Source organism: Montipora capricornis, chromosome 4, assembly GCF_036669925.1.
Source record: "Montipora capricornis isolate CH-2021 chromosome 4, ASM3666992v2, whole genome shotgun sequence".
NCBI lineage: Eukaryota > Metazoa > Cnidaria > Anthozoa > Scleractinia > Acroporidae > Montipora > Montipora capricornis.
In genome coordinates, this window is record NC_090886.1 from 7,729,113 (window position 1) to 7,740,930 (window position 11,818).

The 11,818-nt window shown below is 40.1% G+C and overlaps 1 protein-coding gene across 1 annotated transcript; it reads left to right on the forward strand.

Moving 5' to 3' along the window:
* Positions 1-895: 895 nt before the first annotated feature.
* Positions 896-5,305, forward strand: LOC138046037 (tetratricopeptide repeat protein 28-like). The gene is made up of 7 exons (XM_068892725.1): positions 896-1,262; positions 1,563-1,694; positions 1,743-1,862; positions 2,103-2,306; positions 2,763-2,984; positions 3,099-3,422; positions 3,477-5,305. The coding sequence occupies exons 1-7, from the start codon at positions 896-898 to the stop codon at positions 5,303-5,305; spliced, it is 3,198 nt and encodes a 1,065-aa protein (XP_068748826.1).
* Positions 5,306-11,818: the final 6,513 nt, after the last annotated feature.

Sequence of the window (11,818 nt, forward strand, 5' to 3'; positions counted from 1 at the left end):
TTTTCTTTGTTAAAGTTGTCATTGTGCTGGCTTTTTAGTGATAAGTGACGTTTAGACCTCTCTGATTAAATGAAACACGTTTTATCAAATAGCAACTGGTAAGTCAAATGCAAAACAAGGTGGCATGAGTGCGTAAAGATTCAAGAAGCAGTTTTTCAGAAGGAATATTTAAAGCTCTTGTTCTTTCCAAAGCGTTAGTTCACTATTGTGCCAGCATTCTAGGTCACTCGTTTTTCATTGGCAACACGATGCTGAATTTTGCAACTGCCGAACTCGATGAGTTATTTGATTTTATTTGTTAAATGATTAAGCAAGTAAAGCGAAACTGTTTTGCTCCGTGGTGTGATTCGGAGTTATTGGTAAGCTGCAGTCATCCATGATTCAAATATGTAGATATTAGCCTGTTGTAATTGCATCCCGGAAAAGGGAATTTTCCCTCTTTCACTATTCAGTGCTCTGTGGTCCCATTAATACGTCCGTTTCTACAGTCAACCTTACTCAACCATTGTAAGTGGCCGTGAATCAGTAAACAGTTCCTGTTTCGTATCTCCTGTTCGGCTTATCCTTTAGTAAAAAGCTGAATGTGTTCGCGCAAAACGATTGATTTTTGCACCCACTCATGGCTTAAATCATATATCTTGAAGCTCAAAAAAATAGCACTGAGTGGTAAGATACGTAATGAACAGAAATGGATAATTTTCAGTACCGTCGATTTCAACGTTTCGAGAGAATGACTTGGTAACACAGAATACATGATATTGTATAATCTTTTATTACTTTAAAGAGCAGATTAAACATCAGGCGTCTTTGCTTTTCTTTCCTTCCAGCTTCATCCTTGATTTGACATTGGATCATCTCATCGAAAAAGCTTTCATAGTCATTTAGTTATTGAAGAATGGTAGATAGGAAGTTAGAGGCTGTAGAGCAGCGAATGCTAGACCTTGCCATTGCAATAAGTGTGGAAGACAGGGATCGAGAAGGAAGGGCTCATTTTTATCTCGGTGGTGCTTACCTCAACCTACCTGATTATCAACAGGCCATAACAAATTATGCACAAGCATTGCATATTTTCAGAGAAATAGGCTGCAGGGCTGAGGTGGGATCAGCCTATGGAAATCTGGGAATTGCCTATTGCAATCTAGGTAATTTTAAACAAGCCATTGAGTACCACGAAAAACATCTTAGTATTGCTAAGGAAGTAGGGAATAGGGCTGGCGAAGGATCAGCCTATGGAAATCTCGGAATTGCCTATTGCAATCTTGGTAATTTTAAACAAGCCATTGAGTACTGCGAAAAACATCTTAGTATTGCTAAAGAAGTAGGGGATAAGGATTGGGAGGGATCAGCCTATGGAAATCTGGGAAATGCCTATCTTAGTCTAGGTAATTTTAAACAAGCCATTGAGTACTACGAAAAACACCTTAGTATTGCTAAAGAAGTAGGGGATAGGGCTGGCGAGGGATCAGCCTATGGAAATCTGGGAAATCCCTATCTTAGTCTAGGTAATTTTAAACAAGCCATTGAGTACTGCGAAAAACATCTTAGTATTGCTAAAGAAGTAGGTAATAGGGCTGGGGAAGGATTAGCCTATGGAAATCTCGGTAATGGCTATCTTAGTCTAGGTAATTCTAAACAAGTCAGTGAGTACTACAAAATAAATCTTAGTATTGCGAAAGAAGTAGGGGATAGGGCTGGTGAGGGATCAGCCTATGGAAATCTGGGAAATGCCTATCTTCGTCTAGGTAATTTTAAACAAGCCATTGAGTACCACGAAAAACATCTTAGTATTGCTAAAGAAGTAGGTAATAGGGCAGCGGAGGGATCAGCCGATGGAAATCTGGGAATTGCCTATCTTAGTCTAGGTAATTTTAAACAAGCCATTGAGTACTACGAAAAAGATCTTAGTATTGCAAAAGAAGTAGCTAATAGGGCTGGGGAGGGATCAGCAAATGGAAATCTGGGAAATGTCTATCTTAGTCTAGGTATTTTTAAACAAGCCATTGAGTACTGCGAAAAAGATCTTAGTATTGCTAAAGAAGTAGGGGATAGGGATGCCGAGGGATCAGCCTATGGAAATCTGGGAAATGCTTATCGTAGTCTAGGTAATTTTAAACAAGCCATTGAGTACTGCGAAAAACATCTTAGTATTGCTAAAGAAGTAGGTAATAGGGCTGCCGAGGGATTAGCCTATGGAGATATGGGAAATGGCTATCTTAGTCTAGGTAATTTTAAACAAGCCATTGAGTACTGCGAAAAGAACCTTAGTATTGCTAAAGAAGTAGGGGATAGGGCTGGGGAGGGATTAGGCTATGGAAATCTGGGAAATGCCGTTCTTAGTCTAGGTAATTTTAAACAAGCCATTGAGTACCACGAAAAACATCTTAGTATTGCTAAAGAAGTAGGTAATCGGGCTGGGGAGGGATCAGCATATGGAAATCTGGGTAGTGGCTATCTTAGTCTAGGTAATTTTAAACAAGCCATTGAGTACCACGAAAAACATCTTAGTATTGCAAAAGAAGTAGGTAATAGGGCTGGGGAGGGATCAACCTATGGAAATCTGGGAAATGCCTATCACAATCTAGGTAATTTTAAACAAGCCATTGAGTACTACGAAAAACATCTTAGTATTGCTAAAGAAGTAGGGAATAGGGCTGGGGAGGGATCAGCCTATGGAAATCTGGGAAATGCCTATCTTAATCTAGGTAATTTTAAACAAGCCATTGAGTACTACGAAAAACATCTTAGTATTGCTAAAGAAGTAGGTAATAGGGCTGGGGAGGGATCAGCCTATGGAAATCTTGGTAATGGCTATCGTAGTCTAGGCAATCTTAAACAAGCCATTGAGTACCTCGAAAAACATCTTAGTATTGCTAAAGAAGTAGGGAATAGGGCTGGTGAGGGATTAGCCTACGGAAATCTGGGAAATGCCTATCTTGATCTAGGTAATTTTAAACAAGCCATTGAGTACTACGAAAAACATCTTAGTATTGCTAAAGAAGTAGGGGATAGGGCTGGGGAGGGATCAGCCTATGGAAATCTGGGAAATGCCTATCTTAGTCTAAGTAATTTTAAACAAGCCATTGAGTACTACAAAAAAGATCTTAGTATTGCTAAAAAAGTAGGGGATAGGGCTGGGGAGGGATTATCCTATGGAAATCTGGGAGATGGCTATCGTAGTCTAGGAAATTTTGAACAAGCCATTGAGTACTACGAAAAACACCTTCCTATTGCGAAAGAAGTAGGGGATAGGGCTGGGGAGGCATTAGCCAATGGAAATCTGGGACATGCCTATCGCAGTCTAGGTAATTTTAAACGAGCCATTGAATACTGCGAAAAACGTCTTATTATTTCTAAAGAAGTAGGGGATAGGGCTGGGGAGGGATCAGCCTATGGAAATCTGGGAAATGGCTATCGTAGTCTAGGTAATTTTAAACAAGCCATGGAGTACTACGAAAAACATCTTAGTATTGCTAAAGAGGTAGGGGATAGGGCTGGGGAGGGCTCCGCCTATGGAAATCGGGGAAATGCCTATCGCAGTCTAGGTAATATTAAACAAGCCATTGATTACTTTGAAAAATGTCTTAGTATTGCAAAAGAAGTGGGGGATAGGGCTGGGGAGGGAGCAACCTACGGAAATCTGGGAAATGGCTATCGCAATCTAGGTAACTTGAAACAAGCCATTGAGTACTACGAAAAACATCTTAGTATTGCAAAAGAAGTAGGGGATAGAGCTGGTGAGGGAACAGCCTATGGAAATCTGGGAAATGCCTATTGCACTCTAGGTTATTTTAAGGAAGCCATGGAGTACCATGAACACAGTCTTAGTATTTTTAAGGAAATTGGAGGCTGTCTAGGAGAGGGCACTGCGTGGTATTCGCTAGGTCGTGATCATGAATTGTTGGGTTCCTTGAGTAATGCACTCAGTCGCTATCTTTTAAGTATAAAACATTTTGATAAAACAAGGCGTAGTCTGAAGTCAGAAGATGAATGGAAAATAAGTTTTCGTGATTCTTATCGCATGTCATACATTTCTCTGTGGAGGACACTTTTGAAGAATGGAGAGATTGAAGAAGCTTTGTATGCAGCTGAGAAAGGTCGAGCACAGGCTTTGATGGATATTTTCAAAGATCGATACAAGATGGATGGATATTTTGAAAGATCGAATCAAACTCTTACAACTGCATTAGAGCTTTTACCTTCACAAGCCGTTTTTGTGGCACTTGACCAGAACAAGATCACGTTTTGGGTGCTAAGAAAAGACAGCAAGATCAGCTTTCGGCAAAAAGAAATCGCGAATGGAAATGCTGATTTGTTGATGGAAACTATTTTGAAAGGGATCGGCGTAAGGGGTGGTGTCATATGCGAGAATCGTTCTTTGGATCCATTACGCAGTGACCTGTCTCACAGCAAAAAACGTAACACTGAGAAAACAGTTCTAGCATCCTCATCCTCCGTTAACTCTTTACAGCCGTTGTGTGATGTCTTACTCGGGCCAATTGCAGACTTGCTCCAAGGAAATGAGTTAATCGTTGTTCCCGATGGACCATTTTGCTTGGCTCCATATTCTGCATTGAGTGAATCTATCAGGATCCGCACCGTTCCCTCGTTGACCGCTTTTAATGTGATCGTTGGTGCACCTGACGACTTCCACAGTAAGACTGGCGCACTGCTTGTAGGTGATCCGTGGTTGAAAGAAGTCACTAACAAGAAAGGGGAGCCCATTTTGGAACAGCTTCCATGCGCAAAACATGAAGTAGAGATGATTGGACAACTTCTGCAGACAACACCGCTGACTGGAAAAAGTGCCACGAAATCTGAGGTGCTGAAAAGTATGAAATCAGTTGCGTTAGTTCACATTGCAGCACATGGATGCCAAAAAACGGGAGAAATTGCTTTAGCCCCAAATACCGAACGGAAATCGCCAATTCCCAAAGAGGAAGACTTCATTTTGAAAATGTCGGATGTTCAGACAATTTCTCTTCGAGCAAGACTAGTTGTGCTGAGCTGTTGTCACAGTGGCCGGGGAGAAGTGAAGTCTGAGGGAGTGGTGGGAATTGCAAGGGCTTTCCTGTGTGCTGGAGCTCGGTCTGTTTTGGTGTCACTCTGGGCAATTGATGACGAGGCAACGTTGCTGTTCATGAGGAGCTTCTACCAGCACCTGGTAGATGGAAAAAGCGCAAGTACAGCTCTTCAACAAGCAATGAAATCTTTCCGAGAGTCAAATCAGTATTGCGCTATAAGGTACTGGGCGCCATTTGTGCTGGTTGGCGATGATGTCACCTTGGAATTTCCAAAAAAATGGTAAGTGAAGTTCGAGTTTAACTCAGAAAACAAGAATACTTTTAAACTGGAAAACTGACGAATCAAATAGGCCTAAGATGGCATGATAACGAGATGCTAGCTTCGTAGTATAAACAATTCAAAGTTTCCTCTAACATGCTTTAGTCACAAATGTAATTTCCACATGCCTATCACGCATGCACAGTAGCGTAAAGGATACATTTCACATTGGTGGACAAACTGTTTTTATTCAGCCTTTTCTGACTTTTTGTTAACTGGTGAAGATGGTCCATTTTATCCCCTTGTGATGTCTCGTTTGGTATTTATTTTTTCCCATATATAAGTCTCTAAAACTCATCTTTTGTAAGGAATTGGAAGACAGCATCGTCCTGCACGTAGCCATTCGCATCGGCGCATTGTACATGTATGCTCGAAAGAACCAGCTACATTTAGGGCTGTTTTTTTTCTTTTTCCAGAATCGATGTCGAAGATGCTAGAAGACTACCTCGTAAGGCATGACGCTTCAGTGATTGCCGAAATTGTAAAAAAAAAAAAACATTAGAACGGGTTAACAACCATCGTTATGCCAGTAGAACAAGCTCCAAAGGTTTAGTAGAAGTTTACTGCGTTAACTAAACCAACAGACTGAGATTATTGTAAGTGAAATTATGACAGTAAGCTTAGATCTATAGTAAAATGCTAGTTTTACCCGTTATTTTGATACTTCGTTTCTTATATAACTTCAAAAGAGCTATATTTCAGTTGCTAAAAATCATGTTTTATTTAGTTCTTTGAAACTCTTTTTGTTGTATGAGTGTAAGCCAGTTTCGAAAGAAAAGAAAAAAAAAACACTTCTGCTGATGACCCTTAACATCAGGCTTTTACCGTGATAAGGAAAAGAGAAACATTTGCAACATTCAAAGATCACAAAATAGAAGGGAAACAACGGAAGAAATTTTTTCCCTATTCTTCTGCATAACAAATGAATGAAATCATCAGCAATAAAGAAGACGTTTTCTTTTCTTAATAAATCTCCAAGTTCTTTATAGGGCTTACTCCCTCGAGTTATCGGTGGTGTTTTTAAGCAAAGTGAAAGAATGTGTTTGCATTCGAAAGTAGTTCAATTCCTGGAATAATTGTTGGGGAACTAACAAATCCGCTGCAAATTTAGAAAAAAAATATCTGGAGCAGATTCATAGCCACCTTCACAACTGGAAAATTTTAAGGTGGCCGTGATTCCGCTTCAGAGAATCTTTTATACCTCTGCAGAGAGATTTATCCTAGCCTGCTAACCACTTTACAGCAATAAAAAATGGGGATCACCAAGTTCGTGTCTGAGATATAAGCTTTTGAAGACAAAATATAGGGCAATTTTTTAGAAGGCTTTTTCGTTGCTATGATAATCTTTTACGTCACATTAATGAGTGCACCTGGTTAAGACATGATTGGTGTTTTATTTGGTACCATAACATTTTATGTTGGGTGGAAGAATTGGGGTAGATTCAATCCTTCCAAATAGTACAGTTGGTTGAAAGTGTTGGTTTGAGCCTCAAGGGAACGAAAGGCTACAGGCAGCCTATACTATGGCCTTTAATTTAGACCATTTCCGTCGCAAGGGTCAAACTGATGGTATTTGGATATCCGGGTCATGTAACGCAACCGAATGTTTAACATACGTTTTAAACTGAAACCCTAATTTAATATAAGGCTCTGTTGCATTTTGCGATCTTTCATGCAACTTCTCTTGAAACGCCATAGCGAAACAAGTTGCAAGTTGCACACTTTACCATTGCCAAAAACAAGGTGAGACAAATTGCAGAACCCTTCGGGGAAAGTAGAATCCATTGCTACTTTGCGCATTGGTTTACGCAAATTAGCAACGAAGGTTTCGTTTCAAGCAATGCGTGCTGTGAAATCTGCCCGGCAACCTCTGTCTCAACGGATTGCGTCATCAGCCAGTGAAATGTTCCTTTAACCTCATGAGATCATCGAAAGCGAGACAAATTGCAAGAAACGTTGCCCAGTGTAACAACCGTCAAGCGAATAGCTTTGCAGTGTGAGAACTCTTGTCGAAACAAAATTGAGAGACAAGTTGCTGGAAAAGTGCGAGTGTAACAGCGCCTTTATGGGTCAAGTAAGTAAGGAAACCTAACGTTGGATAAGACAATTTGCTCATCATATAACTTTATTAGAAATCATAAATATGCTCCGTTTTACAAAATGTATAAAAATGTGTTTTCCAAACGCACATAAAAAATAAGTTTGCTAAGGTAGAGATCTGTAGATTAATGTTTATTTTTTTTTAAGAATGTTACTATTAAAGTCGGTGATTAGACGTAATAAGTGTGTATAATTATTTACATTTTGTAGGTATGGGCACCGACTATAAAAGGGTTTCCTTTCGAGGGTGTTTCCTTTTCGATAGCTTCGGTGTAGATAGTATCCAAAAAAGTCGACATAGCTCTGGTTTCAAAAGGTTTGCATGTGTTTCTCAATTGCAATCCTTCCATGAAAACAGTGATTTCTTTTCGTCGTGGTGTAAACATAAAAACAAACAATATTATGTTGAGCCACAGACAGTCTGGAAAAGTTAAGTAGTCAAAATGAAGTATACTACTATAGAAAAGGCTTTGTTTGGGATGCCAATATGACCGTAATTTCATTTTTTGCTTTGCTCTTTTCTTGTCTACGGGTGGGGGTGGAGAGGGGGATAACCTCTTCAAAAGTACTTGTTGTAGATTGCAAAGGTTCGTTTTTCGACAAGTAAGCTTTTTAGTGGCTCCGGAATTAGTACATTTACAAACGTGGACGCATACTTCACATTTAAAGCATTAATGTGCACATAAGTCTGACATGGTATTGAGTGAATACTTTTTATGAAGACATCAAATTCCAAGAAAAAGATCATTAATTTTTTACTTGTCATGCTTTAAACAAAACGTATTTAATGTCGTGATAATGGCATACCTCTGCCAAAAGAGCTCGTCCCAATCGTACTTTTCGTTTGAAGCGTATTACACATATGACGAGGCTCTGTACACTTGTCAATATCTGGGTAAAAAAGGGAAGACAAATAATTAATTTAGTGGGTGAAAAAAGCCAGTCAGTCAGTCAGTCAGTCAGGGGTTAAGCCTGTCGTCAAACCAGACACTCAGTTACCCAGTCACAGGAAATCAGCAAGTCAGTCAGCCATTAAGTCAATTACACAAAAAAAGTTTCCCCCTTTAGTGTCAGTCAGTCATTTAGCCAGTTAGACTGTCAGCCAGCCATTCTGATTATCAATCGAGTTAACTTCGTTTTACGTATCTCCTCAAAAAAATCCCATTCACTTGAGTCCTACTGATTTTAAAATTGTGTTTGCTTAACACCTGACTGGCAAAATTTTCAAGCTCAGTGAGCTTTGATTTTTATCCGAAGGCTGTTTACTTTGAGTTTAAGGTCTGGATTTCACTGTCCGCCGTTACTCACTTTCAAAACTGACCAATTGGACCAAAGAGAGTTGGATCTCACAAGCTTAAAATTTCATCTCGTAAATGCAGCTTATTATATATGCAAAACACAAGTTTAAAAGTCTAAAAGCGCGGAACTCCCTTGCTGCGTACACACGCATTGCATTCTTAAACTAATGAGTCTTTCACGTCATTTTCTCCTTGATCCAGCTCTCTGAAGATTCTATAGTTAGTACCGGTAATCCCGGACATTAAATGGGAAAATTCCATTTAAAATAAACAGGTGTGTTTTGTTAAGGAAGCCTTACAACTGGGGTCACTTAGTGTTTAGTTATCATAGTTTTGAGATGCAAAGAAAAGAAACATTTTTTTGTTTTGGTCATAGAAATACTTTAAACGTTCCAATTACATTACCAGTGCAAGTTGTTAGAACTGACAATAGAATGTAAACCGATTGAAAGCTGCATTAAAGACTGCCTGCAGTGTGGTGGCAAATGTGATCACACATGTGGCATCCCAAAACGCACTCATCAACATCTAAAAGGAAAGAAAGAAGAAGAAGAAAAAAACTAAATAAAAACCACATACGAATATTATGTCATGGCATGATAAGAATTAGCAGCATTTAGCCAATTGCGAATCACCGGACACGAGAATCATGCAAGATCGTTGTTTACTTTCCATCTCGCCTCATGCGTCGCGCTCGTTTTTGGCGATTCGCGCTATGTCAAAACACTTGTTTAAAATGGGGTAGCATTTAATTCTTTATCTCAAACTGACTGTTCCTTTCGCTTCATCTTAAACGACGTAGCATTCGCTTTAAGATTCGATTGGATTCGGGGCGGGAATCGAGTCTAGAGTCGTAGAATTTCGTCTTCCTAATTTTAATACGCACTAAGCTAACGGGACAAGATGGGATGTAGTTTATTTTTTGTAAGAACTGCCACTAAGGAGATCGTCACAACAACTTAAAACTAACTCTTCAAATTCTATTTCTTTGTTTGTGCTCAGACCTAGATACTGTAGATCAGTGATAACTCTCTGGAAAACGTTGTTCAATGGCACGCTCCTCAGTAATAGAACGATAACCTCATTCCATACAGATGCTCATGTAATCGTCGGGAGGTGTCGCTCGTCATTTTGAGATATCGAAATTTCCTGCAAACCTCTAAAATGTTGGCCACTAGTACGCACAATTCAGTGAATCGGATGAGGAATAATTTACCTAGGCACGCCTTCCTGTCTTTCTCAAGCATGTACCCGGATTATCTCGACCCCAGAGCTCTTCTCTTGACTGAGGGAGAGAAGAGCTCTGCGAACCCTGAAACAAAGTGTCTTCTCGTTGGTTATCGTGAAGAACAATCAAAAGCGTGTCTAATTGGTGCATTCATGTTAGCACGAGGAGTGAGCAGGCGCTGTAAGGTTCAAATACCCAGTGTTTGGCTATAAGAGCCCTACGGCGCATGTTCTCCTACATGGAGTTACCCAGAGCCTTGGGTCGATCCGAGGCACTGGTGACGAGAATGGTACGCGGAATGACACGCACACCTAAAGCTGCCATGCGTGTTGATACGCACCTGCTGACAATCATTACTGCGGGTTTTGCATATTTTCCACAAAGTAGAATAAATAAATAGATAAGGAAAATAGGGAACAGGGTCAAGATTTGAGAGAAGTTCTTTATTGTATAAGCAGATTGAAGCGTGGGTGCTAGTAATCCAACCTGTGAGCCGTGAGGCTATTTATCTGTAACTTTGAGGAACGCTGCGGCTGTAGCCGGTCCCGCGGGATTTGACGCCGCGCAGCGGTACATCCCTTCATCATTAGGGACTTAACGATCTACGACGCGGTCGTCAACGAGAACGCCACGAAACAACGATATCATTGGTTAAAAGAGGAAAAGTAATCGTGTCGCACGTGCGGCACGCGTTTTCACACACTCTCGCGCGGTACTCTGCACAACAACGACTTGCAATCACCACATTTGAGTTTTTGACGACAACGCGAGCGCACAAACGCAATTCTTGTATTCTCTACTTTTATTCTGAAACCGCACGTACCAATTTATTTTTATGATACTTCGCCCACGTTGTACGACGCTTACGAGATGGCCTAACCGCGAGAAACTTACGATAGCGCAAAGTTATATTTTAAGTTGACGTTTTCGTTGACGTCGCTGTCGTAGATCGTAAAGTCTCTAATGAAATGAGCCCGACGTATAACGAGGGATCCACTTGGTAGGACACTGAACCACTCCTCAAAGGGAATGGGCAGGTCTCCATTCAGTTCTGACGCCCACGCGATGTGAGGAGCCGGGTGACCACGTGCTTGCAATAAAATATGTCACATTCTCCCTGAATTTTGGTGAGGTCCTTCGTCGCTTGCGTTATTGTAGTAGGAACTGTTTGATTAAAAATGACAAAGAAAGAATAAGGCTTAAAACTCTTATCAAACTCTTGTTAAGTCTCGGTTACCCTATAAGCGCACGACTGTATTTTTTCAGGTCCATTTGAGTTTTTTTTTCTCACCAGAAAAAGTCGGCCCTGGTATTTTATATTTTTAAATGAGTTGGAAAGAGTGCATTACAAAGATATTTTACTGCTGCTTTGAGATAATCGTAAAATCAAATGAGAAAGGTGGTCAGATTACAATAGAATCGAAACTGAAAAAGTAAAATAAACCTGCGATATTAGTGCATTCGACATTTCCATTTGACCACAATATGCCTGTTTCATTCAGACCTCTGTTACACTTACTCTCCAGTCCCGCTACCACAGGGTGATCTTCATATTTTTTGGAACCTATCTCTGTTATATGTGAGCAAAAATACGACATTTACCAACTTAAATGAAGTAATAAATTGAGAGACAAGGAGCTTTGATGACATTCTTTTTGGATACTATTGGAGGAAGATGGAGCCAATTCTCACATGACACCGAGGCGTTCCATACTTTGACACATGGGAATCATATGAAAAAGAAAAACTAAGGCAAGACCATGGCATTTAAGTTTTTTTCCATTTAATGGTCTTCATTTGTAGACTAACACTCCCGTTCCGGCTCTGATAACGTCCTGCATGTCGTGCTCTT

Bases quoted from the DNA above. Each gene is read 5' to 3' on its own strand.
- LOC138046037 (XM_068892725.1), top strand. From the start codon at position 896: ATGGTAGATAGGAAGTTAGAGGCTGTAGAGCAGCGAATGCTAGACCTT. The intron at 2,985-3,098 runs GTATTGCTAAAG...ACTACAAAAAAG, and splicing joins GTACTACGAAAAACATCTTA to ATCTTAGTATTGCTAAAAAA. The intron at 3,423-3,476 runs GTAATTTTAAAC...GTATTGCTAAAG, and splicing joins AAATGGCTATCGTAGTCTAG to AGGTAGGGGATAGGGCTGGG.